At 45.1% G+C, this 19,989-nt stretch overlaps 1 protein-coding gene across 1 annotated transcript in view; it reads left to right on the plus strand.

Moving 5' to 3' along the window:
• The window catches only part of LRP4 (LDL receptor related protein 4), a gene marked incomplete at its 5' end in the record, with an annotated part of 81,255 nt that overhangs the window by 58,718 nt on the left and 2,548 nt on the right, over nucleotides 1-19,989 (plus strand). The window contains 28 exons of the mRNA XM_082484830.1: nucleotides 1,711-1,836; nucleotides 2,287-2,421; nucleotides 2,589-2,714; nucleotides 3,746-3,976; nucleotides 4,277-4,433; nucleotides 4,796-5,013; nucleotides 5,341-5,517; nucleotides 6,023-6,148; nucleotides 6,865-7,073; nucleotides 7,710-7,791; nucleotides 8,418-8,523; nucleotides 9,492-9,693; nucleotides 10,020-10,209; nucleotides 10,462-10,593; nucleotides 11,267-11,407; nucleotides 12,161-12,247; nucleotides 12,461-12,632; nucleotides 12,716-12,878; nucleotides 13,122-13,347; nucleotides 14,736-15,039; nucleotides 15,338-15,556; nucleotides 15,871-16,005; nucleotides 16,232-16,340; nucleotides 16,670-16,814; nucleotides 17,344-17,457; nucleotides 17,744-17,867; nucleotides 18,855-18,922; nucleotides 19,555-19,642. Of these exons, the coding sequence (XP_082340956.1) occupies nucleotides 1,711-1,836; nucleotides 2,287-2,421; nucleotides 2,589-2,714; nucleotides 3,746-3,976; nucleotides 4,277-4,433; nucleotides 4,796-5,013; nucleotides 5,341-5,517; nucleotides 6,023-6,148; nucleotides 6,865-7,073; nucleotides 7,710-7,791; nucleotides 8,418-8,523; nucleotides 9,492-9,693; nucleotides 10,020-10,209; nucleotides 10,462-10,593; nucleotides 11,267-11,407; nucleotides 12,161-12,247; nucleotides 12,461-12,632; nucleotides 12,716-12,878; nucleotides 13,122-13,347; nucleotides 14,736-15,039; nucleotides 15,338-15,556; nucleotides 15,871-16,005; nucleotides 16,232-16,340; nucleotides 16,670-16,814; nucleotides 17,344-17,457; nucleotides 17,744-17,867; nucleotides 18,855-18,922; nucleotides 19,555-19,642 (4,312 nt within the window). The remainder of the gene's footprint in view (nucleotides 1-1,710; nucleotides 1,837-2,286; nucleotides 2,422-2,588; nucleotides 2,715-3,745; nucleotides 3,977-4,276; nucleotides 4,434-4,795; nucleotides 5,014-5,340; nucleotides 5,518-6,022; nucleotides 6,149-6,864; nucleotides 7,074-7,709; nucleotides 7,792-8,417; nucleotides 8,524-9,491; nucleotides 9,694-10,019; nucleotides 10,210-10,461; nucleotides 10,594-11,266; nucleotides 11,408-12,160; nucleotides 12,248-12,460; nucleotides 12,633-12,715; nucleotides 12,879-13,121; nucleotides 13,348-14,735; nucleotides 15,040-15,337; nucleotides 15,557-15,870; nucleotides 16,006-16,231; nucleotides 16,341-16,669; nucleotides 16,815-17,343; nucleotides 17,458-17,743; nucleotides 17,868-18,854; nucleotides 18,923-19,554; nucleotides 19,643-19,989) is intronic.

A 19,989-nucleotide genomic window follows, 5' to 3' on the forward strand; every position in this document is an offset into this window, starting at 1 on the left:
TGCGTAGACCTTAACACATATGCTTCTCTAGGAGGAGGCTGTCAGGAACCACGTCAAAAACCTTGGAGAAATCCAGGTAGACAATGTCCACCACTTGCTTCACATCAACCGAGCAGCTTGCTTTGTTGTAGAAGGCAAATAGGTTTGTCCATGTAATCCCTATGTAAGGATTACATAAAATAAAAGGGATTTGTGAAACTGTATCCCTTGTTTGGGCCTGTTGAGGATAGGAGAGTGGGTGTTCTACAAGAACAGCTGAGCTCAGAGGACCTGGAGAGGCACACTTTGTTGCCATTTGAGAACAGCTGTTCTTGATAGGTCAGCTGTCATGAGCACCAGTGTGCAGGAGATTGTGGTGATCTTGGAAAAAGTAATTGTACTTAAAGACAAGCCGGTAACCCTGTTGCCTCATCCTGATAACAAAGGTATTTAGAGGTATTGAAAGAACAGTTGCCACCCGGAAGCCAAGTCAAACTTCCAGAGCCACTGAAATTCAACCTCTCCGCCTCAAACCAAACCCAAGGGGGTTCAGTACAGCTGTTGTTACTGTAAGGTTAGTTGTGCAGTTCTGCATTAGGTCCAGGTAAAAATTGATTCGGGGTTCTAAGCAGAATGTGTACTGGTTCATCTAAGTGAAATGCTGTGCTGTCTCAATGTCTGTAGCAAGAGTTACAATCCCATGTCACCTCTTGGATTTAGAGCAGACATATTTTTATTGGCCATAGAGAGGAAATTCCTAGAATACTAGGAGATCGGTTGATGTAAGGATCTTTATTTTCAAGATGACAAAAGCAGTCATGTTTTAGAATACTTCATATAAAGCATTCCTGTGCTCTGAGAAGTGAATCTCCATGTGTTTTGGTTTTATGTTCCCAGTTGGTGTGTCTGTTAGTTCTTATTTGTACTTGTTGTTACTCTCACAACTACCCTTTTCCATGCTGCTTACAGGCAGTCTGCCAGTCTAATAATTTCTTTGCTGATAACTGTATTTTCCTGTTGTCTTCCTAGAATTATCAGAGGGTGTTGATTTGGAAACCACTAACCAAGTCAGCTTAAGAGGTATAAGAAATAAGAGGCAACAGGACAGTGCAGTTTTTGTTAAAGAAACAATCGGATTGGTGAAGTCCCTACAAACAGCATTACTTACAAGAGTTCTGTAGAGTCTCTCTGCCAACAGCAGAAGTTGAAGCGTGTAGCTCGTGTGAAATCCTGTTGCCTGAGCTCAGATTTCAAGGATGCATGTAAATCTCATTCCAAGTCTGTCACAGTGCAGTTAGGGCTGGACAAGATGTTCATTCCTAGGCAGGTTTAAGGTCCGTAGCCGTGCTAGGGTGACATATGAGATGATTAAAGTGAGGAACTGACTCCTCTCTTGCACATACTGTGTAGGGTTGTGGAATCTGGAACCAAAGGGAACTAGGCCAGGACCTTTCAGTCATTCTGAGAGAAATTAAATAGCTGACCTTCGCAGTGAAGCAACATTGGACTCAGTCTGGAGGAGAGTTTGCAGACCTCCAAATCAGCATAAAGATATGTGGAACAGTAAGGAGTACAAGATGAGCTGAATTCAAGGAAAGAGGAAGTCATGGATTTGTGCTCATATGTAAAGTTTTTAACAAATTGTAGAACATGTTCTGTATCCTTTTCTTCACCATGACTGTTGTTCCATTAGTAACCTGTGGTGTGCTTACTTCCCCCTTTCTATTGCAGGAACCCCTCAGTGTGCCCCAGACCAGTTTTTTTGTGGGAATGGGCGTTGTATTGGCCAGAGGAAGTTGTGCAATGGAGCAAATGATTGCGGAGATGGCAGTGATGAGAGCCCGCATCAAAACTGCCGTAAGTTCTCTAAGTTCAGTCTTAAACATAAATGGGGGCACTGTGATGTGTGGGAGTCGTATCTGGTGTTGCTGAAGGATGTGTGTAAGGAAGAAAGCCTGGGTTGTGATAATGGGAGAGAGTTGAAGACGGAGGAAAATGACCTTGGTGGTTTTGCAAATTACATCCTGCAGACAAGGAATAATGAGGAGAAGATTATGATCTCAGGTATCAAAGTTTGCCTGCAGAGACAGTGAATCCTAGAAGCATATTATTCTGAGGTTCGCGGTCCCATTTGGCTGTGGCCTGCAGGGGAGGGTTCTGACTGCGAAGAGGCAGCTTTTCAGCACAGCCTGTGTCCTCCCCCTCTTGCTCTGCCTGTTCTGAAGGGCGACTGCTGCCTAACAGCTGAGGACACAAGCAGCTGCCTTGTGGTTTCAGCTCAGTTATCTTCATGTGTTCCTTTTGCAGGTCCACGAACAGGGGAGGAGAACTGCAATGTCAACAATGGTGGCTGTGCACAGAAGTGCCAGATGGTACGAGGGATGGTGCAGTGCACCTGCCACACAGGTTACAGGCTCCTGGAAGATGGCCGATCATGCCAAGGTGAGTTTTTGGAGCAGTAGCCTCCTCCCTGCTGCTTTGATGTGCTTGAAGTAGATGGCTATGATAGGGTGCAAATCAGAGCATGAAAGCAGAAGCAAGCTATTTGTGAGACTGCCTGACTTGTTGATGACCTAATGGTAACTTCCCCCTTTGTTTGCAACATGCAGATGTGAATGAATGTGCTGAGGAAGGCTACTGCAGCCAAGGCTGTACCAACAGTGAAGGTGGCTTCCAGTGCTGGTGTGAGCAAGGCTATGAGCTGCGACCTGACAAGCGTAGCTGCAAAGCTCTAGGTAAAGAGGAGTTGAACTTTATCCTGGTGTATGTGTATCGGTCCAGTTCTCATAATTTTGTGTCTAATGCTTCATTGTCAACATTATGCTGTTCACCAAGCCAACATGTGAGGAAAGGAGGTACCTGGATTTGTATTAGGTATGTCCAGGTTGTTGGTGAATGCCTGTGAAAATTTTGTGTGATTTTAACCATCGAGAGATACTTCACTGTTTATTTTTCCTGCCAGTGGGACAGCCCTTGCTTTCTTTTCCTAGTCCTTTGTCGTTCCTAGTGACCCAGACCCTGGGACAAAAACAGCCGCCTCTCTCTGTTCAGGAAGTGTCTTAACCTTTCCAGTCAGTGAGGTTGTATCGCACCTCCTTGTGGTTTGACCCTTGATACTGGTCACCAGTCCTGAATGTGAGTGGCTGCCGTATGGACATCTGCTATTTTTTAAGGGCATCTATACACTTGTTTAACTTCATTCCTCAGCTCCTCTAATGTAGGAGCTGGGAAATTAGAAATTCCATTTAAAAAATTAAGATTTCATTAGGAGTCCCCTAATGAAACCCATAAAGGATGTTGATACTGGTTTTCTCTCACCTTCCCCTGTTGGTTTTTTTTTTTTTTTTCCTTTGCAGTGGAAGTACCTGCTGAGTTTATATCTGGCTGAGGCAGATTTTAACTATCTAGTAGAAGGTGTGGTAGAGCATGTGTGTTTGTATGGCTAGGAGATGGATATAGGAAAAAGAAACTATAGTCTGTCTGCCTAGTTGTATGGTTTCAGAGACTGAGGTGAGGCAGGCTTAGGTGGGACCTGGAGTGATCACTTGTTGCTGAGTGAATGCTTACCAAAAAGTTTAAAACTACTTATCTTTGAGTTAGGACTGTGTATTGAGGATGCAAAAGCATCTCTCTGAAATGTTTTGCACTTTGGAGTTGATTTCTTGCTGCCAATACTTCAAAACTATGTTCTGGGACTTGGTGCAGAGGGAATAGTAGGCAGGACCCTGTCAGAGTACTCTAATGGTGTCTTTCCATATATTCTCAGGGCCAGAGCCAGTGCTGCTCTTTGCCAATCGAATTGATATCCGACAAGTGTTGCCTCATCGCTCAGAGTATACGCTGCTTCTGAACAACCTGGAAAATGCCATTGCACTTGACTTCCACCACAGCAAGGAGCTGGTGTTTTGGTCCGATGTCACTCTGGATCGCATCATGAGGGCCAATCTGAATGGTAGCAATGTGGAAGAGGTGGTTTCCACAGGGCTGGAGAGCCCAGGTGCGTCACCACAAAAAAGGCAAAAGCCTGGGGACTGACCGTGGTGTGAGAATAGGGGTGGGTGAGTGGAGAAAAGTGGGAACCCAGCATTCAAAATGGAATGTGTCTCCCTGAGCAGGGGGATGGGTTGGATGGAATGGGTGTGAGATTGGTATCCCCTGGAGTTAATCTTGGCTGATGGGGGAAGAAACAGGAGGATTTAATAGGGCCTCTTTTCAGGATGAGAGGGAAAGGGAAGTATTTTTCTGAGCAGATCCTGCTCCTGGTTTCACTATGTGCTTGATTCTCCCCTGGAGATAGGTGGACTTGCTATTGACTGGATCCATGACAAATTATACTGGACAGATTCTGGAACATCTCGAATTGAAGTAGCAAACTTGGATGGCACTCACAGGAAAGTGCTTTTGTGGCAGAACCTGGAGAAGCCCCGAGCAATTGCCCTACATCCTATGGAGGGGTGAGTGAAAACTTAAGACTCCAGTGAGCCCTCCATGCAAGTCCTTCCAGGCAAACGTTGAAAACCCCATCCTTGGTCACAAAGGCTGCCTCTGGGCTCAAGCCTTCATTTGGTACTGCCAGTTTGGGGAGCCTGGCAATGCTGGGAACCTTCAGAGCCTTAATCTTATTCTGGCCCCTCCAGGCTTCACCAGCCTGGAAGTTCTGAGTGTTACCTTGTTGGCTGTCACTTCTCCCATGGCTGTGACCCAGTCTCATGCTCAAGGTCACAGGACTGATACTGTTTTGCCCTGATAGGGAGTGATGCTGGATGCAGTGTGTGGGACATGAGTTTTCTAGCCTGTGTCTCCCTTCCTCCTCCAGCACTATCTACTGGACTGACTGGGGCAACACTCCCCGCATTGAGTATTCCAACATGGATGGCTCTAATCGGCGCATCATTGCGGACACACACCTATTCTGGCCCAATGGACTGACCATTGACTATGCAGGACATCGGATGTACTGGGTGGATGCTAAACATCATGTCATTGAGAGAGCTGACCTCGATGGGCGGAATAGGAAGGCTGTTATTAGCCAAGGTAAGTAACAGGGAGTGCTCTCTGTAGTCAAGACAACAGAGTAGCACAGTGCTACTTTGAATTTCAGAGTCACTGGCTCCTGCTTCTATCCTTGTCTCCTGTTCTTTCACTGTGGGATGAATTCTGCCACTGCTGAGGCATGGGATTTGCTACCCAGTCGTTGGTGGACAGGAGAGAGGAATTGTCCGTTATATTAGTGTAAGGTGGATTTGAGCAGGTTGACTGTGGCAAGGCTTAAGAGGCAGTGGAAAGAGCTTTCCCTTGTCTCCCTGCCAGCCTAAATCCTGTTGGACCTGATTATATTCCTGTATTGGATGTCTGTTACAGGCCTCCCACACCCATTTGCTATCACAGTGTTTGAGGACAGTTTGTATTGGACAGACTGGCACACCAAGAGCATCAACAGCGCCAACAAATTCACAGGCAAGAACCAGGAGATCATCCGCAACAAACTCCACTTCCCTATGGACATCCACACACTGCATCCTCAGCGCCAGCCAGCAGGTAACTGCAGAGAGGGTAGAGACCCATTTGAGCCACTAGAAGACCTGCTGTAAAGCAGGGAGGTGGCAAGAACCCAGCATATCGACATTCAGTCCAGAGCTGTCACAGAACTTGCCCTATCTGGAAGTTCAGTTGAGGTCCCTCAGACGGGATAATCTGGTGTTAGGTGTTACCACAGCTCCCCCTGCTGACACGTGGGAGTGGAGGCTTTGGGAGGGGAAAAAAAAAAATCTTAAGTGGGCACTAGTAATGACTAACAACTCCTCTACTCCTTTTCAGTTGCCGTAGTCTGCTCTAGAAGTGGATTGAGTTAAATGCTTTATTTTAAAATTAAGCCCTACAAATGGAGTTAAGTGCTTTAGTTTATAAGTTTTCTTATTCTCAATTAACTTCCGGGTGGATAATTTATCTTATCCGTGTGGGTCTTGACACCTCAACTGGTGTTTTTCCTCTTTTCTTTACTCTTTGTTTTATGCCTGGTTGTTTTTGTCTTTGGCTACTTGAGCAGGGAGAAACCGTTGTGGGGTCAACAATGGGGGCTGTACTCACCTCTGCCTGCCGAGCAGCAAGGATTACACCTGCGCCTGCCCCACGGGCTTCCGCAAGACCAGCAGCCATGCCTGTGCCCAGAGTAAGTGAGGTGGGACCACAGCCTGCATGCTCAGATGTTCCGTGGGTGGTAGAGGGTTGGCAATGGGAGTAAGCAGCAGCAGTTGCTTGCAAGGGAGATGCAGCTGGGTAGACTGAGTTAGTAGTATTAAGGGCCCTGCCAGAGCATGCTTCACCTTTTTGATGCACTCCCCTGTTCTGCGTTCCCATGGCTCTCACTAGGCTTGATAAGTGGGGATACAGAGAAGCTCCATCCTTGGGCCTTTATTTCAGGGCTTCTATTGGTGCCATGTTGCCTGTCACAGCTGATTGTTTCCCTAAAGTTCCCACACGAGCTGGGTCAGTGATGAACAAAAAAATTCAGTCCTCTTGATTGCCACAGTTTCTCTTGGTTTGCAACCATGTGGAAGAATTAGGCCAACTGTCTCCTAGATTCACAAGAGATGGCATAGCTATTTGATTTGGTGTGAGATCTATGCCATTCTTTGAAGAATATGGTTGACTTTGTTCCCTCAGCATAGGTTACCCCTAGGAGACAGCTCCCTACTACTCTCTTCCCCCCTTCCCACCCCCCACCCACCTTCCTGGTGATTGCTGCCAATAAAATCCTGGGCTGTGACCTGCCAGTGAGAGATAATGTAAGTGGTTAAGGTTGGATATAGCAGGGAATTGTCTGTATCTATCACTATGTTGTTGAACTTAGAGAAATTAAAAGAAGACCTTTCGACCTTTGATCAGGTCTTGACAAGTTCCTGCTTTTTGCCCGAAGGATGGACATCCGTCGGATCAGCTTTGACACAGATGACCTGTCAGATGATGTCATCCCCCTTGCTGATGTTCGCAGTGCTGTGGCTCTAGACTGGGACTCAAAGGACGACTATGTCTACTGGACAGATGTTAGCACCGACTCAATCAGCCGAGCAAAATGGGATGGATCGAGCCAAGAGGTACAGTGTTAACTACATGTGGAGGTCATCTCGCCAGGCAACTCCTTGAGCATGAGATTTGAAGCCACGGCAATACACTGGCCTTCTAAGGAGCTGCAGTTCATGCTGGATTTGTTGTTCTTTGGTTTGCCTAGTTGTGCCTCAGAAGTTCCCTAAGATCACTGAACACTTCATACATAAATTTGGTGTACATTCCTGCTTGTGTGGAAAGCCTTGAATTGGGACATGAAGCCTGTTGATTTGTAAGCTGTGGTCAATTCCTTTGTTGTAGCCCTAAAATCTGAAAGGAAGAAGTATTAAATGCTCTGTTATGTACTACATTTGGAACAAGAGCCACACACCTTGGGAATACTTTTTGCACATGCCCTTAGCTTAATATTGCCATAAATGAGGGGAACAGAGTTCAAAGTTTGGAGTCACAGTTTGAACAGACATGAAAAATAGATGTTTCTCCAAATGTCAGACTTACTTGAACTTCTCAGTCCTTAATGCTCTCTCTCGTATGGCATTGCTCTGCTTCGATTTTTGCCTTCTGAAGTTAACATTGTTTATGAACATTGTTTATGTTCATTGGTCAAGTGCTTTCTCCCTAAAGTCTAATTTCACTAAGGATTTTTTCTTTTTGTTTTTATTTAGGTTGTGGTGGACACCAGTCTGGAAAGTCCAGCTGGACTGGCAATTGACTGGGTCACCAACAAGCTATACTGGACTGATGCAGGTACTGGGATCCTGTGCTTTACTTAGACATCTTGTCTTCCTTATTAGTCATGAAAACTGAAAAACAGCTGGGTAGTTATATCTGTCTCATTCCAGTTTGTCTTTCTGTCTAACAAAAAATGGAGTTTCAGTTTGTGCACTTCTAACAAAGCAGGAGTTGAGATGGAATCCTTAGTTTAATTCTCTTTGCAGTATCCCCAGTACTAATTCTGTAGAAAGATTTATTGTAGAAGTCAAGCACCACTGCTGTCTTGCTGCAGAGCTTGTGACTGTGTGCATTTATGTAGCTTTCAACAACGTAGTATTTGGAGGATGTTCCCTGCTGGAGGGTCATAGTTCAGAGAGATGTAAGGAGGGCGATTCTTTTCTAGCTGTTCTCTCATGCCTATGTAGATACCCTGGGGGCTTAGGAAAGAGCTGGTTTACAGGGCTCGGCGCCAGTGACAGCCATAGAGGTGACTTGAGAGATTGAATGGAAGGCGACGCTTTAAGCCACATTTCTTACCTATCTTCCAGCTATGGACAGACATGGGAAGAATGCATTGTTGTATAGATGTTTTTTGCCTTTGCTCTTGTGGTTCCAGAGGTCTTTGATCTCTTTCTCATTCTCTCTCTTGACCTTTGTAGGAACAGATCGGATAGAGGTCTCCAACACAGATGGGACCATGAGAACTGTTCTAATCTGGGAGAACCTAGACAGACCTAGAGATATCGTGGTGGACCCTGTTGGAGGGTGAGATTCTTTCATCTGGGATGATGTGGCAATACTTGCGTGTCTAAAGATGTTCAGGTTCTTTGGTTTTGTATAATTGTCTTTCCGGTGCCATTGTTCTACATCCTGACAAAGACTGGAATTAGAGACCTGATTTTGGATGCTAGTGGAACAAGATAAGCAAGGATAACTGCCTGCTGTGCTGTAGAGCTTGCAGGAGCTGGCTGGTGTTTTCATTTTTTTTTATCCTGGGGACGAAATAACTAAAGTTGTGGTACAAAAAAATGCTGAGAATGAGGCCATCTAGATCTTTTTTTTATTTCCCATCTATATTGAATTTGTATTCAAGCTCTTTGTTTAGCAACCAGAGTTCAGTCAGAAGGATTTCCTCAGGTAAATCACTGCTGACCTCAAGCAAGCTGTAACATTAGTGGCCTCTTGGCTTCAAAGCACTGTGTCAGAGTATTGAGGGATCAGCTGTGCCATAGAAAGCAAACCTAAGTAGAGTAACAGAAACAAATGGTTTCAATGACCAATTTTGCTTCTGAATCATAAGATCTTGTGGATCTGGGGATAGGGTGGATAAGAAGCAGCTTGCCAGCCATTGCTTTAGAAGTACTGAAGGTCTTAAAGTGCACTATTCTTTCCTTGAGTGGATTACTGGAAGACCAATGGAGCAAGAGTATAAAGGGCCAATGGTGGAGATTGGTAAATAATTGCTTAATTTTTAGACCTTGAACTATTACCTTGAACTTTTCCCTCCATGTTGTAATTAGGCTGACACATGGGCAGTAGAAAGTATATAAATTTGAGTATGATCTTAGGTACATTACAAGAACCTAAGGCTGGACATGAGTATTAGTCTAATGCTGCTTCCTGCTAGGGCCTGAAGGCAAGGCACCAGGCTCCCTTGCTTCTCTTTAACACTGTCTGGCTGTAGTGGCAGTGAAGGAGTGCAGGCATTTACTTCTGTCTGGGCTTGTGTTCAGGTTCATGTACTGGACTGACTGGGGAGCCAGCCCAAAAATTGAGCGTGCTGGTATGGATGCCTCAAACCGCCTGGTGATCATTTCGTCCAACCTGACATGGCCTAATGGCTTGGCCATTGACTATGAGTCGCAGCGCTTGTACTGGGCAGATGCAGGCATGAAGACCATTGAGTATGCCAGTCTGGATGGAAACAACAGGAAGGTAAGGAAGCCATCTTTGAGGATGGAGTCTGGGAGCCTGAGGTGTAAGGCTTGAGCACAGAGTGCTGATGGCCCCTGCCTCTCTTTCCAGTTGAAAGTGAAATCTCCAAATCAAGACATGCTGAGCTGCTTTCACTGGGAGAGAAAAGCTCCCTTTCAGTTGCAAACTGTGTGTGAGGGAACCTCCATTTGAGGGCTAATGTTGCCCCATCGCTCTCCTTTTGCTGTGACTGTACATTATGATGTTGAGAGGGGGCAAAGGAAGCCTCTTCCCCTTAGTGACTTCTTAGTAATGTTTTTTGGGGGGGCTGGGGGTAATCTGACCAGGTGCTGATTGGGAGCAATCTGCCTCACCCCTTTGGACTTACTCTTTATGGCGAGAGAATCTACTGGACAGACTGGCAGGCCAAAAGCATCCAGAGCGCAGATAGAAGGACTGGGCAGGCTCGGGAAACGCTGCAGGACAATCTGGAGAATCTTATGGATATTCATGTTTTCCACCGGCACAGGCCACCAGGTACAGAGCTCGCCCCAAGCCACACTCAGTTGAGAGCTTGCTCAGGCTCTGTTATGTGGCACAGCTCTCCTGCAAGGAGCTGACCTATCTGTCAGGTCTCAATGCCTTAAGTCACTGGGTGGAATATGAGAGCATGAGAATAACTCTTGGTTTGGTATTTAAGGGCATTCTAAAATATATTTCTATAGCTGTTGCACCCCTTTTTTGTGCCTGTGCTACTGGCTTATGGATTTCTCGACCTCTTTTCTATAGTACATACAGCATGTGAAGTTGGCAATGGAGGCTGCAGTCACCTGTGCCTTTTGGCACCTCTTCCAAAAGGTTACAGCTGTACCTGCCCTACTGGGATCAACCTGCAATCTGATGGCAAGACCTGCTCCCCTGGTGAGTCCTCTCTGTAGGATCCTCACTGCAGTTTTGTATCACAGCTGCGTTTTGATCCTGCCTTGTTAGAGAGCAAAACTCACTTTTATGTATTTATCTGCTTTACACCTTGAAAAAAACATTTGGTGCCTGTGCCTTCAATTTGAGCGGGAATTACTGTGAAGAAACTTACTGATAACTGGATTGATGCAGAAGAAATTCTTGAAATTATGTTGGGCAACTAAACCAGATGTCACATTTTTTGCCATACTTTTGCCCTAATCTTGAGGTGGATTCTTTTTTAACCACAAGGTGCTATCTTCTTTAATAGGTCTGTACACACTCCTCCCATGGACCCTCTTTTTGAGGATTGTGGAAGGCACTCAGCTTCAGGCCATGGTACATCCACTTTTTCTCCTTAGCAGGAGAAAACTGACTCCTAATGCCTGTTTCCCACACATATTAGCAGAAGTAACTCTTCTATGAGTGTACTCCTTTTCAACTTAAATGTAAGGAAACATCCAACAATGCTCACTAAAGCTTTTGTATCCAGATGCCCCATAAGCAGAGATCTGCCTGAGACTTCCCCTTTTCCACTGAAGTGGATGTCAACTCCAGAATGTTCCATAAATGATGCCTACAGCTGAGTGATCTTTTTCCTCACTGATATCTGTCCATTTTCAACTCTCTGCAGGAATGACCAGCTTTCTGATCTTTGCCAGAAGGACGGACATCCGAATGGTCTCTCTGGATATTCCGTACTTTGCAGATGTTGTAGTCTCAGTCAATGTCACCATGAAGAACACCATTGCAATTGGAGTGGATCCTCGTGAAGGTCTGAACCTCTTAGTGTATCCAACTGTCTGTTTGCAGGGCAACAAGTGACTTCATATCTAAATGTCTCAGTAAAGACCCAGGCACAGACCTTACTGTAGGTTGCAGGCACAGACCTTACTGTAGGTTGTGAATTTGGGTAGGGTTCTGGGTTTTTTTTCTAGTATGTGCTGCAAATATTCCTTTCCAATCAGGAAAGCAATGTCCTTATAGGAAAACAGAGAACCCCAATTAAGTGGAAAAAGCTGCCTGCATATTGGGTTATGTTCCTATACATTTTGGATTTAAGAAAGCTTTCCTTCTGCTGAAGCCTTTTACAGCATTAGACCTGAGACTCTGGCTGTTCATGTACACTAAATACCTGATGCTGTGCTGGATGTAAACCTGCTGTTGTACAGTAAGGCACGTGATCTGATTGCTGTCCTCTGGGACATTTTGGGAAATCAGATGTGGGACTCTTTGCTACTAGCTGATAATGTGTTATGTGTTCTCTGGCCTTGTGTAAAGGTCAGAGTGCCAGTGCTCCTACACATGTTGGGGAGGATTGGAACAAGAAAATCTGTACTGTTCTATCACTCTAGCTTAATAGTCTTGTGCTGCTGTTATTCCTGTGCAATCAGATCTGTTTTGAATGGTGTAGCTGGTAGTCAGAGACTTGCAGCTGTTTTTTAAGGATTTTGCTCTTTGGTTGTTGGGGTTTGTTTTGATTTGTTTTTGTTGTGGGCTTTAAGTTTCTCTTTCTTCTTCCACCTAGGAAAAGTTTACTGGTCAGACAGTACACTGCGGAAAATCAGCCGGGCTGCCCTTGATGGCTCACAATTTGAGGACATCATCACTACAGGTAAGAAATCTTTTGGCCTGGGAGCCTCTTGCCTCCATGCAGCAAGAAAAGAGAGATTCTCTGAAGCCCTGGTAGAATAATCTTAAAATTTCTGGTGGAAGGGCAAGCAAAGCCTAAAGCAACTGCCTGATGAGATGCACAAGGGGAATACAAGAAGCTCCTGACTAAGCTGGGAGGATGCACAATGACCAATACACTTTTCTGTTTTCTCAGGTCTGTTGACTACAGATGGGCTGGCTGTGGATGCTATTGGCAGGAAGATATATTGGACAGATACAGGAACAAACCGGATTGAAGTGGGCAACCTTGATGGTTCCATGAGGAAAGTCTTGGTCTGGCAGAACCTGGACAGCCCTCGGGCAATAGCTTTATACCATGAGATGGGGTTAGTGTTGTCAAGCGGCTATCTAGGGGTTAGAACAGGACTTCTGACCTCTGTTTCCATAATACTTGCTGGCTTTTCCCCAGGTATATGTACTGGACGGACTGGGGTGAGAATGCCAAGCTGGAACGCTCTGGGATGGATGGCTCTGGACGTGTGGTGTTGATCAGCAACAACCTGGGCTGGCCTAATGGACTGGCAGTGGATAAAGCTGGGTCCCAACTGCTCTGGGCTGATGCACACACTGAGGTCTGATTCTGTTCTTCAGCATTGTTTGTCATTGAGTCTTTGGTAGCCTGGAGGCTGTTTTGAAGCTCTTGAGCAAGCTATCAAAAGAGCAAGGGGGACATAAGCTTTTCTGAGTATGGACTATGGGGAGGGTAGACTTGAATAACATCACTTCCTTAGACTCCATTTTGCACTTGATATAGTAATTGCTTGGAAGAGGACCTGTGTTTTGAGTGTGGGGCTGATGTTTACTTCTTTCTTCAGCGTATTGAGGCTGCAGATCTCAATGGTGCTAACCGCCGCACCCTGCTGTCTCCAGTGCAACATCCTTATGGCCTCACTTTGCTGGACTCTTACATCTACTGGACCGACTGGCAAACTCGCAGCATTCACAGGGCTGATAAGGACACCGGTGCCAATGTCATCTTGGTGAGGGCAAACCTGCCTGGCCTCATGGATATTCAAGCTGTTGATAGGGCACGGCCCCTGGGTGAGTTGCTAGGCTGCTTATAAATCGGGAGGGGTCTGTGGTGACTAGGGGAGCCCTTCAGAGATGTCACTGAAAAGAGTCCTTTAGCGATAGAGTAACTTCTCAAAAATCAGCTTTCTTTTCTTCTTCCTTTTGTTTACCTATTTTTTGCATTTCTCCCTGTTTACCCAGCTCCATAGGTCTGGTGTTTGTTTATTACTACATGGCTTTTGACCCCCCTTCATCCCATTTCCTTCATTGGATTGCACTGTCATCCTCATTCTCCCACGCATCAGAGACACTTTCTTAGGAGGGCTGAATGAGTCATGCCCTATTAGGTTTCACCAGAGTCTACTGGCATTGGACAGTTTCCCTTTTTTAACTCCAAAAGGCACTAATTCCTCCTATGCTAGTTGCTGAAACGTTATTTCAAGTTATAGTCACTTTTTTCCCAACCATTGCAGGCTTTATCTTCCCTTCTGCCACTTTGCTCTACAAAATCTCTTCTTCTTTACTCGCTTTTAATATATCATACTCTCCATCTATTCTGTGCCAGAGTCAGATTCCTCATGTTACTCTTTGGGTATCCTATGTGACACCATCTTTCCTCCTTGCTCTGCAGTGGGAGTTGTTGCTTTGTGTTGGGGCTTCGTTTTGGTGGAATTTCACCAATATGTACTTCTACAGAAAACTCTGTGCTGCTTCTCCTGTGGCTACTAACAGCATCACTCTTGACAGCATAACTTTACAATATAACTTAAAGCTAACCAAAACTCCAGCCGCCATATCCCTGTTGTCTTCATCCCACTCCCTCCACGTGTCGTCTGTGCTTATCCCCTCCTAGTATATGTATGCTGGAGGTTTTTTTCAATTTAAAAAAAAAAAAAGATATGACCCTAATACGTCAGGCACTTTCAGCAAGCTTCTCTGATGCCTTTGTTTACTTGCCACTGTGTGCAGCTAAGTTGAAACAGAAGCTTCTTTGTCAGCCTGGCCTCTGGTGCATTGTCACACTGCTTCCCCACAGGGTTGGATCTTTCTGTCAGCATTACCATTTGCAGCAATAATGAAACTAAACTGCAGTTGTGTGAATCTATCAGCATTTGGCTGTTTCTTTTTCCATGGGAAAACTATGATTAACAAGGGATGCAGGTCAAGACTTTGCTCCTAATGCTCCCCCTTCTTCTGTGCCTTCCTGTTCTCCTTGCCCAACCATGCCCATACCCACCACAAATCTCACAAGGGAGGGAGGCAGTTTCTGTATGAGGGGCTGTAGATTCCCAGTAAGGCTGGGATGGTAAGGATGAACTCAGGTGCTAGCAAGTTGTGCATTTATGTAGTCTTTAAAATAAAGCTTTGGTCTGTGGGACCACACTGATCCTTAAACTATGCTTTCCCTGTTTCTGAAGGCTTCAATAAATGTGGAGTTCGTAATGGTGGCTGCTCCCACCTTTGCTTGCCTCACCCCACTGGCTTCTCCTGTGCCTGCCCCACTGGCATCCAGCTGAAGAGAGATGAGCAGACGTGTGACTCTTCTCCAGAGACCTACCTACTTTTCTCTAGCCGTGCTTCCATCCGTCGTATCTCGCTGGACACCAGTGACCACACAGATGTGCACATACCTGTCCCTGAACTGAACAATGTCATTTCTCTGGACTATGATAGTGTGGATGGCAAGATTTACTACACAGATGTATTTCTTGATGTCATCAGGTGGGTGCTAGTCATCTGCTTGGCCAGTGCCCAAGTCACCCAGCTACTTGTGCTGGTTGTGCCACAGTGAGCTGTGGAGTCTGCCAATGACTTGGGGAGACAGATGCTGGCAACACACCACTGCTTACACCTTGTCCTTGGTACATCATGTCTATCGCTGAAGTAAATACTGAAGGTGTGTTTGGAGAGGCAGCAGTATGAAATGGCCCTGTGGTTGATGGGGATCGCACATGGAGGTGTGAAGGCTTTCCGGGAGCTATCTGTTCCTTACTGCTATTTGTCATTGATTTTCATCCAGGCGGTCTGATCTGAATGGCAGCAACATGGAAACTGTTATTGGTCAGGGTCTGAAGACGACAGATGGCCTGGCAGTGGACTGGGTTGCCAGGAACCTTTACTGGACAGACACAGGACGCAATACCATAGAAGTAGCTAGACTGGATGGAAGCTCCAGGAAAGTGCTGATCAATAACAGCTTGGATGAGCCCCGAGCCATTGCTGTCTTTCCCAAGAAGGGGTAGGTATGCGGTATTGGTGGGGTAGGGAGAAGGGCTGTGCAGAGGCAGATTGGAAGAGGGAGTTGTGGGAGGAAGAAGAGATGTGCCATCTGAATCTGCGGGTACCAGCAAGGGGCTGACTCTGAGTGACAGATGAATCAAACAGACTGAATTTGAAGGTTAGGCAGATGGCTGGGAGAAGCAAACTACAGACCACATGATCTTTTTTGAACCTGAAGAATCTGGTAGTTTAATTCATAACTAAAACTTTTTTAACTTAATTTAGTTTAGCTGAATGAAGGATTCTTCTTACACTTCCCTTTTATCTCTTCAGGTACCTCTTCTGGACAGATTGGGGTCACATTGCTAAAATTGAACGGGCAAACTTGGATGGCTCTGAACGTAAAATCCTGATTAACACTGACCTAGGATGGCCCAACGGATTGACTTTGGATTATGACACCAGGAGGTCAGCAAAAGATTTTCTTATACTTGCATAGGGTTAAGGGATGTAATGAATTTTTCTTAGCCTTCTTAGCTTGGTTTATTGGAGTAGTGTTGTGGGTTTGGGTTTTTTGTTTGTTTTTGTTTGTAGGGTTTTTTTTTTTTTGTCTCATCCATCTTGGCTAGCAAAGGACTAGAAAGTAAAGAGGGATTGTACAGATGGAAGCTCACCTGTTTCCATGTTCCTCCAGGATTTACTGGGTGGATGCGCATCTTGATCGCATAGAGAGTTGTGATCTCAATGGGAAGCTGCGGCAAGTGTTGGTCAGCCAGGTGTCACATCCCTTTGCTCTGACACAGGTAAGAAGATTTTCCTGCTGCCTCTGTTCTCCCTGGTGTGTTGATGAGTTTGGACACTAGAGCTTGGGGACAAGGAAGTGTTATAGTCTGGGGGAGCAAAGATGGCTGAGGAGATAGTACTTAACTCTTCTGTGGAGCTAACAAAGGAAGTTTGTCTGACCTCCTGTGGGGCGTAGACAGTCATCATCTTCATGATAAGAGGGGAAGGGGTTGAAAAGGCCTTTGTTTCGGGCCTTCTGCCACTGGGATGTGGGTTTTATGGGTATCCTGTGTCTGTGTGGCTAAACATACTAATGGCTGTGATTTTTCTTTGCTGTCTCCCTGAGCAGCAGGATAGGTGGATATACTGGACTGACTGGCAAACCAAATCTATCCAGAGAGTGGACAAATACTCTGGGCGGAACAAAGAGACAGTCCTAGCCAATGTTGAGGGACTGATGGATATCATTGTGGTTTCCCCTCAGAGACAGACAGGTAAGTAGGAGGACCTTGATTTAAGCAAATGCTAATTTTATACAAAAAGAACTGTGGAACCACTGTGCTACTGTTGATGTCAAGTGAGTTTTGCATCCTTTCTTATACTCAAACTGTTAATGCATCTTCCCTGGCACGTTCCTTGTCTGCCTGTGACATTTCAGTCAAGTACACCTTGACTGTGTTCTGTTACAGCTTTGATTAGCAAATGTCACTTTCTGTGTTGTGCATCTGACATTGTGTTAAAACAGAAGAATGCAAGCTTTTTGGGTCTTAATCTGTGCAGCTGTGTTGACTAGGCTCCTGTCTAATGATTTCCAGCGCCTTCCTTTCAAGACAGCTGTAATCCTATCAATGTCTGGCTATTGTCATCATTTACTTACCAGTCAGATGAAGGGCATGCGCCAGAGCATAGTAACTTGCTGGATTTCTAGGAAGTATCTCTGGCTAAGCAGAAAAAAAAGGCTGTTACTCTGAGCTCCTACCTGGTCATCTGCAATATATTTAGGAAATTGCTTGTTCCTTCCAGGTACTAATGCTTGCGGAGTGAACAATGGAGGCTGCACTCACCTCTGCTTTGCCAGGGCTTCTGACTTTGTCTGCGCATGTCCGGATGAACCAGATGGGCGGCCCTGTTCTACTAGTGAGTTTACTGAGTGTTACTTGGGTAGTAGCTTCCAGAAACGAGCCACTGCAACTACTTATGCAGTGACAGTGAAGCTCTCCAGGCTATAAAAACTTATCCAGAGTCATATACTGGAAGGCAATTATGAGCAATAGAGCCTTCTTCTGTCCTTTCTGCAGACAGACTGGATTTGAGATGCAAAAGCTGCTCATATAGGGCATTTTAGAAACTCTCTATAGCTTACCAGACTTGTTCATCTGTCCCACAAAGTTGGGGTCCTGCTTATTTTTCTCTGTTGTTCTAGTTCCTGGTGTGGTGCCCCCTGGTCCTGAACCCACCAGTGTAAGTGCAAGAAGTCAGACACCACCTGGCAGAGTAGGTACCTCAACAACCAAACCTCTCACACCTCTGGAAGCAATGGAAGGAAAGTAAGTGCTATTGTTCTCTTGGAATTGGGGTGTGAAAGTTCCAGTTTGTGCAAGGTGCAATATGCAAGCCCCCTCTGGTTGTCGTCATCCAAATGTACCTCTCCCTAGCCAAAAGAAACTATACCAGCTCCAGACTTCATGATGGGGAAAACCATTTTGACAAAGAATGCAGAATAGAATACCGTTGAGCTGGCAGGAAAGCGGTGCAGAGATCTTTGTTCTATTGAAATGTGTGTCTAGGCTGACTGTGGTGAAGTGTTAAAATCCTCGCGACCATGTCATTCATTTGGTTGATTTTTGAACTCCTAATTTTGAGAACTTACTTCTGAGAGGAGGAGAGGGGAGTTTGCTGCTTTAATTCATTGAGATATCTTGGACCTGACCCAGATCTGAGGAAGTGAAGTGGTTCTGCCCTGGCCCCAAAGGAATAGCTTGTTTGGGGCAGAACAGAAGCTTTGCAGCTCTAACATTAAGTTGCAATGCAGGTAGTTAAGAAATTTTTTTTCTGCTAATTCCCTACAGCCTGCTATTCCTACTGCCCAGCAAAAAAGTATGTTCTATAATACATGGCTGGGCTATTTACAAGGCAAAACTTCCACTTGGTTGAGTATTTATGTATTAGATAGAAAGATCTTTGTGCTAATGCTAGGGTGTTCTGCTATTTGCTGCAGCACTGATGTTGAAATTTGTGTTCTGATAGATAGATATATGTATGCACCTATGTACCTGAGAGGCGAATCTAGAATGACTTGGATATAAAGATATTGCAGACCTGTAATTGATATATACATGCACACCCCCCTATGTATGTGTATATGGCCCTCTCTCCTCTGGGTACAGGAGGATGCTGAAGAAGAGAAAGGAAGGCTCCTGTTGTTGAACTGGAAACGGAAGGGATATCAGTGCTAGCCTGTCCCATCCTGTCTTTTGAGACTTTTGATACTGTTGACTCTACTACCAGTAACTAATTGTCCTTCTGTCATTCAGCTGCTCTGACAAAGATGCTAGGCGAGGCTTGTGTACCCATGCCAATGAGGCAGTGTTGGCAACCATGGGTGAGTTCCTTTTCTTTAACTCTTCTCCACCAGGGCTGTTCCTCAAAATGTGCCCAGAGTGTTCCAGTGCATAGTGTTTGAAACTCAAATTTCTGAAACTCAGACTTGAATTACTCAAATGCCCTCTGAGCAGAGCAAAGTGTGTCTTGAGGATGAACATCAGTCATACACATTTGTTAGCCTATATGGGGACTTTTTCAAATGACACTTTGGTTTAAAGAATAGTTCTGTTTTCTTTCATCCCATAGCTCATCCATTGGGCTCTTCCCATTAATGATACTACTCTTTACCATCCTCTTTGTGTTTAGTTGAGGATGGTTGACTAGAGTAATTGTTTCCCACTGCAGGAGTAACCTGTCAGCAAGGGGGGGTCTAGCTCATCCTTATTCAACCCCATTACAAAGGTCTTGATACTCCTTGGTTTGCAGGGGTTTGGGTGGGAGGAAGGGTTATCATATGTTTGTTTCATATGAAGCCAAACAAAACCCTCAGCTAAACCTCGATGTGCTGACATTTGACTTTATATACTTCTGTATGGTGCAAAAGATCTGTATTAGGCATTACACCAGAGTCAGTATTATTCAGTGGAAGTTAAGGAGAGTGCATAAATTAATCTTGCTGTTCACTTTCAGGAGAAGGACTGCATGTCAGCTACATTATTGGAGGTCTTCTCAGCATCTTGTTTATTTTGCTGCTTATTGCTGCTTTAATTATATATAGGTAAGTGATCTTTTTCCCCCTCTCCTGGCCAATAGTAACATCTAGGGTTGTAGGAGAAGAAAGCTCCTGAATGCGCTTCATCCTTCTTTATCGTCATTTACAGTCCCTTTGTTCTCCATTGGAAGCAGCATTTGATGATTTTATTTGCAAGGTTTGAGTCCTGTGCCTTTGAAGTGTTCTCTATTATTCAAAGCCTTATTGGTAAATTTTCTGCAGAGAATTTAAGTTACAGACAGGAATGTGAGATAATTCGTTTCTCAGTATGTGTGTGAGCACGTGTGCTTTCTGCCAGATAGCTTCACCAGTTATTGCCAGTATAGTTTTTGTGGTTACGTGGCAGTGCCTTG

The sequence above is a fragment of the Vanellus vanellus genome, assembly GCF_965231255.1.
Source record: "Vanellus vanellus genome assembly, chromosome: 6".
Taxonomy (NCBI): Eukaryota; Metazoa; Chordata; class Aves; order Charadriiformes; family Charadriidae; genus Vanellus; species Vanellus vanellus.